The 6733-nt window shown below is 39.3% G+C and overlaps 1 protein-coding gene across 1 annotated transcript; it reads right to left on the reverse strand.

Moving 5' to 3' along the window:
- Window positions 1-3083: 3083 nt before the first annotated feature.
- On the reverse strand, window positions 3084-5323 carry LOC108258993 (thymosin beta 4 X-linked). Its single transcript, XM_017458091.2, has 3 exons — window positions 5194-5323; window positions 4209-4320; window positions 3084-4006 (listed from the first exon to the last, which is right to left on the reverse strand). Exons 2-3 carry the CDS (start codon window positions 4306-4308, stop codon window positions 3975-3977), a joined length of 132 nt encoding a protein of 43 aa, XP_017313580.1. The 5' UTR covers window positions 4309-4320; window positions 5194-5323; the 3' UTR covers window positions 3084-3974.
- Window positions 5324-6733: the final 1410 nt, after the last annotated feature.

A 6733-nucleotide genomic window follows, 5' to 3' on the forward strand; every position in this document is an offset into this window, starting at 1 on the left:
GTTAATACTAACGCACTTGTTCTAATACGTTAATCATTTCTACTCATTCACTTGTATGGTGCGTACTCCACGTAAGCTAAGGTTAATTTTAAAAAAAGGTTAAATCTCTTTCTATTTGTTAGTGAAATGGTATTTAACAAAGAAAAACGTCTAATAATTTATGTGGTTAAGATTTCTATAAGGAGACATTTATTGAAAATGAACGGAAGGAGTCTCCAGTGTCAGTGCTTTGTAACATTACATTTTCTGTCTTCAGGACAGAAGACTGCTTTTTCTGTTTTTTCTGTAACATGTAGCATGTTGTTGTTATTTTATTATTATTATTATTATCATTATTATTATTATTAACTTCAAAAGAAAGAAAAAAAGAGGGTCTGGTAAGGGATTGACTATTCATGGCTGCTATAACAAAGATGAGAACTGGGACAAACTTGCCTCATGGATATTCCATCTATTTTCTATATGACCGCTTATCTGCAGCAAACCAGGAGCCTTTCCCAGGAAGCATCAGGCACACCCTGGACAGGGTGCTAGTCCAACGCAGGGGACACTCACATACACATTCACACACATGCCAATCAGCCTACCATGCATGTCTTTGGACTAGGGGAGGAAACCAGAGTACCCGGAGGAAACCCCCGCAGCACAGGGAGAACATGCAAACTCCGCACATGCAGAGCAGTGGCAGGAATCAAACCCCCGACCCTGGAGCTGTGAGGCGAACATGCTAACCACTAAGCCCTGGATGTTTCGTATTAATTCAATGTTAAATGTAATTATAAATTGTTAAAAAGTGTGAAGTGTTGTTCATTAATAAATCACTATGGTAGAAGAGGAATAAGACACTTTGGGATGTGCAGTTATAGGAAAACAATTTACTTTGCATCACGCCTTTATCACACTACCCCAAATGTGTAAGAATTTAGAAAATATAATATAATACAAAACAGCTAAGTTTAGTGTGAGGGGTGGGGTTATAAATGTAGCTTTTTCACACACACAAAAAAAATCAATTAAAAAAAAATCACTTTTGTTTATTGGGATTCCACCAAATACATGGTCAGGTTGTAAATTCTGGATACTAAATATTATTCATTTCCTATAAGCAATATGTAAAGTTAGGTATAAGCTCAGGCAGATATGATGCTTTCCTCAGGATCTTCTCTATAACTTTTGCTAAATTCCTAAAGCATGTCTGGATATGTTTACCATTGGGGTTGAAGCATCTCCACTACTTCTTGTTTTCATTGCAGCAGCACATCTGCAAAGGGTGTGTAATGTGCGATTATAGTTGATTTGTACATGCAAGAAGCTCGCTGCAGGCAAGGAATCTTTAATTAGCATCTTCTCTGGAAGGAGTAGGTGTGCAAAGAAGGAGCGTAAGAAAGTAGGAGCAGAAAGGTGTTTTTCAAGTCTTCTCTTTGTGAAGTTGCTGTTGTTCGTGACATATAAATAAACACTCAAGAACATTCCAGGCTCTACCCAACCAGCCCAGCTCCTCTCATGCAACAGATTAATACAGTATTAGGAGTAACTGACTTAAAACCAATCCACTTACACTAGCATATGAGATTATCTGTGTGCTAAGTGTGTCAGATTGTGTTACAGAGCAGAAAAAGCTTATTACGTCATGGTCAAGAAGAGGAACAGACCACTATGTAACATGCATGAAAAAATGATACTGTACAGTATGTGGGCTCAGTTACAGCTTAGCTGAATCATAAATATACTGATTTACAGTCATTTATTCTACAGCTAGATCACAACAAAACATGGCACATCATCCCAGCATTAGCTAGCTTCATTTGGGGAACTTGAAGTAGCTAAAATTGTTTAGGGATAAACGTTAATAGCTAGCTGGCTAATAAATATTTTTGTATGATGTTAGAGTTTAAATAAGTTAACATTTCATGTTTCAAAGAAAAGTTGGATTTCTTTTTACTCGTTAGCTAGCCCTAGGTAGTATGCCTGTGGGTTTGATAGCATCATGGTCTAACTAAACTAGCTAAATGTGGTTTGTAGAAGATTAGCATTCACATACAAATTAGATAAGTAGTTGTTAGGTCATGCAATGAAAGAGGTATTGTTGCTAACTGCTAGATTACTGTTTGGAAAGTGTGAAGGAAATGGCAAATTGAGCCAAATTGTGATTGGTGAAATTAAATGCCACAGATTTTTACATATTTCCACACACAAATGAACAATACATCATATGAACAAATGATGTGAATTAATATGTATCATTATGCAACGCATCCAGTTTGTAATACATCACATTTGAAGGAGATGACAGTAGATGCATAACACTGTAGTAACAGTACAAAGATTAAATTTTTTCATTAGGGAAACTGTTAAGAGGATCACTCCCATTTAGCACTTAAAACAATTCATACATTATTTTTTTTAAAAAAAAAAGACAAATTTGTGATAACACTAGTAATGCATCAAGCAACAGATTTCATTATCAGACTAGACTGTCATACTAGTGTACACCTGCATTCATACCCAAAATAGCAAAACTCACATGTGCAGGAGTCATGAATCAACAATATTGACTTCATGTCTAAAGCTTCATTTACATCAGTGATTTCATTGTATCTCAAGGACACAAAACGTCATGTAGGCCACTTTTTTGGTAGTATAACCGTCGAACACTAACTCAGGTAATGCTGTAAGGCTTTGCAGGTAAACACTAATCTTAGGCAAAGGAAGCAGGCTTTAACTCAGCATGCACAGCGTAGAGTTGCACACTAATTGGATGGTCCAAGTGCAAAGTCCCCACCTGCGAGTCAGGGAGCCTCACTGCCAGCTACTCGGATTAATGTTCAAACATCAGAAAAACAGTAAATTTCCAGATTGGAATCCTTTGAACTAGTACATTATGAAGAATGTTGGATATCCTGTTCAATTAGCAGTTTACCTTTATGCACACAAACGTTAATGCTAACGTTGACCAACTAGTAGATTCAACACTACTTATTTCTGATGTATTGTTAACCCCCTCCCCCCATATCCTGGAAAATGGTCCTTTTTTTTTTTTTTTTAAAAGTGTAATTGAAAGTAAACAATGGGGCAGAAAACCATTTTGATAACAAAGGCTTTATTACGACATGTTCCTTTTTCCATTTTTGAGAATAGGTTTGTGGCAAAATAACATGGTTTGAGTTTTACAGAAACCCATGGAAAAAAAATTTTCATCAACACTTGAAAGCAACATGGAATCTCATTTCCAGAATTGACAGCTTCCATACATGACAACTGAGATTGGGCACAACACAAAAAGCAACCCCAAAAAATAAAATAAAAAACCCACACGTACAAAAAAATTAAGGGTACAATCAGTTTTTTTTTTAAACTCTCTTGTGCCTTAGGAATGTTTCCTCATCTAGGTGGCTTCCTCCATTTCCTCTTCCTCTTGTGTCAATCAAAAAGCATTTGCCTGAAGCAGCGCTAACAAGAATGTATTAATCATTGATGACAAACAAAAACCAAGTACATGTGCATTTTACTGTAAAACTCAATTAAACAAAAGAAAGAAAAGAAACGCCACAAATTGGTGAGAAGGTCACACATTGGCATAAAGCCATACCCCGATTGGTCAATGAAAATTTTGGGAATGTCCACATTCCGAAGCCACGCCCCCTTTGTCCTTTGCCCCTCTGTCTCTACACCAATAGCCGAGGCCATGGAAGCCAGATGGATCCAAACTACATGCGCCAAACTGTTAGAAGCGCTCTTTCATTGCTGGTTTGGAAAAGGGGGGTGGGTGGATGGTTTGTCTTCTGGCTGTTGGTGGAGGATGATTTCAGGTCCACCCAACGTTGATGGCAGCTTTAGGTTTTTCTTTTAAGCATTTTTTTTTCCTTTTTTTGGACATTTTGGTTACAGAGTTATACAGCTAAAAGAAGTGAACAAAAAGAAGGCAATGTGTGGGAAAGGGGGTGTGCACAGTGCATGATGGCGGCTTGGGGTCTTCACGATGTCGCCTGCTTCTCCTGTTCGATGGCTGCAGAAGCAGGAGAAAAAGAACAATTAGATACCATCATGACCACCACACCCATTTTTTCCCTTGCAACTCTAAAATCTTGCACAATATTGCTGGAAATCACTTCATCTTGATCATCGCCATCACAAGGCCTTCGGTAATGCCACTTTGACCTTTGATTTTTATTTTATTTTAAACCACAAAAACCCAACCACTTCCTTACTTTCTTTAGATGGGAGCGGGTTCTTCTCCTGAGTCTCAGTCTTCTTCAGCTTGCTCTTGTCGAAGTTGGTGACTTCATCGAGATTGGGTTTGTCAGACATGGTTGCAAGTGTCTGTCAGGAAACCAAAAAAGTGCAAAATTGATTTTAGTATTTTTTTTGCTTCAGAAAAATCATTTAAACCACCTACAATGTTCTTGTCACTAAAAACCACCTTGTGTAGTTTAACATTGTGGCTGGACAAAAGCTCAGTGACTGCACTGACCACACAAGAGAGAACAAAACCGCACCCTTTTTGAATGGCGTCTGAAAAAATAACCCCGAAAAAAAGAGACAAGAAAAACCCCCCAGAACATTACACATCAACGCGACGTCGCAAAATAAATGCGCGAAATGCAATGCATGCAGCCAACTACACAAAGATTATTGTGGAATAAGTTATTAGCATTAAAAAAAAAAAAACCCAGACATTTTTGCGCACCCCCACGTGCGCGCACAAAGATTTGCGAATTCAACGCTCGTGCACAGTCTGGTAGGAACCACCGCCTATCCTGGAGTAATCTCTAAAATACAGGAATCTAACGTTTCAGTCACACCCCAACCCCACTGTCCCAATGCACACATCCGTTGTGTTCTCATTCATGCATTTTATAGGTATTAAGCGCCAGAGGGACTAATCAGCATGCATTAACAGCCCTGCAGCACAAAGGCGCGCGTGCAACAAAGGAAACGTATCAGCTGACCTGATTTCCTCATTTACACACAAACAAAACAGACTAACAAAATGCAATAAAAAACGTCATTCTTCACTGACTCATTTATACTCTTTTTGCATAACATGCATCAAATATCATCATGATGCGACACAATCAAATCTTCAGACTAAACATCAATAATCAATCAATCAACCTGTAGCACCAGCAGCAATCAAGAATACGAGCATTACATGAAAGAAAGAAAAAAAGAAAAAAAAATCAGAATGCATACCTATATAGACCAGTTAGCGTTTCAGATCTCGAATAACTCTGGGGTTGCAGCAATGTGGCGCGCCACTGCGCACAGCCATATATATGCAGGGAGATATGCAAATGAGCCCGTGACGTCATGACGAAGCCCCACCTTGTAAGAGGATCAACTTACTTCATGTGATGACCGCTCAACACCACGAATCTCTTTATTTATCGACATACATACATACATAAATACACACACTGATGCACGTGTAAACGCACAGTTTGTGCATGGAGTTTTACAAAATATTCGTCGGTTGTTTAGTGTCTTGATTTTGAACAGGCTGAAAAATGTGTCTCGTGGTGCTACCTGGTGGCCACTGAGGGGTACTACTACTAACAAACAATCTCTATCTACTATACACTCAGCTGTACCTTGTACACTCAGTCACCTTGTAGCTACACGTAATGACCCTTTTATTATGTTCACCCATTTTGTCACTATATACGTGTACAATTACTGACTCTATCCCATTTGATGCTATGCACGATTTTAAAATTAGTCATGTCCATTACTGGTGATCTAATCAACAGTGGGTTTGTGAGACCCATTACAGCTGTGGAAAAGTGCAAAAGTCATCATCATCATCATCATCAACAGTAGCTGATCTATCCTGGTGGATCTGGATCCTATCTAAGGTCCACTAACTGTGAGGATGGGATGCTGTTTATCACCAGGCTATCACAGGACACCATACACACACATATTCACACATATTTTCACCTACAGGCAATTTAGTCTAACCAACCACCAACTGGGAAAATCTGGAGAGTTAACCCCAGATCAGCCGACTGTGGAGCTGTGTCGCGGCAGCGCGACCTGCTCTACCATGCTGACCTGAAACTCATCTTTTGCTTAGTCTGTGATATGTCAGTCTTCCTTCACCTTACTACCTCATCTATTAGTAGAAAATGTCCACCATAGGACCACCACTGGTGACTTCATAAAGGGTTTGACCTCATCAGGTGAGTAATAATTTTTTCACTCAAAGCATACACACAATGCTCTCCCTTCCTTTATGATTTGTTTAGTTTCTGCACTGACCTCACAAGAGAAAAAATATTATTATATTTTCACTGTGGCCTTACAACAATCATACTGACAATGTATCATGTGAGCGTGTGTGACACTGGTATGAGTCGCCGACTTGTGGAAGAAGACAGTTTGATTGACAAACACCAAGCAGCTACAACATTAAAACCTTCTGCCTAATATTGTGTAGGTCCTCCTTGTGCTGCCAAAACACCTCTGACCTGTCGAGGTATGGACTCCACAAGACCTCTGAAGGTGTGCTGTGGTTTCTGGCACCAAAACATTAGCAGCAGATCCTTTAAGTCCTGTAAGTTGTGAGGTGGGGCCTCCATGGATCGAACGTGTTTGTCCGGCACATCCCACAGATGCTCGATCAGATTGAGATCTGGGGAATTTGGAGGCCAAGTCAACACCTTGAGCTCACACAGATCCTTACGCTTGCCCATTTTTCCTGCTTCCAACACATCAACTTCGAGAACTGCCT

The sequence above is a fragment of the Ictalurus punctatus genome, chromosome 26, assembly GCF_001660625.3.
Source record: "Ictalurus punctatus breed USDA103 chromosome 26, Coco_2.0, whole genome shotgun sequence".
NCBI lineage: Eukaryota > Metazoa > Chordata > Actinopteri > Siluriformes > Ictaluridae > Ictalurus > Ictalurus punctatus.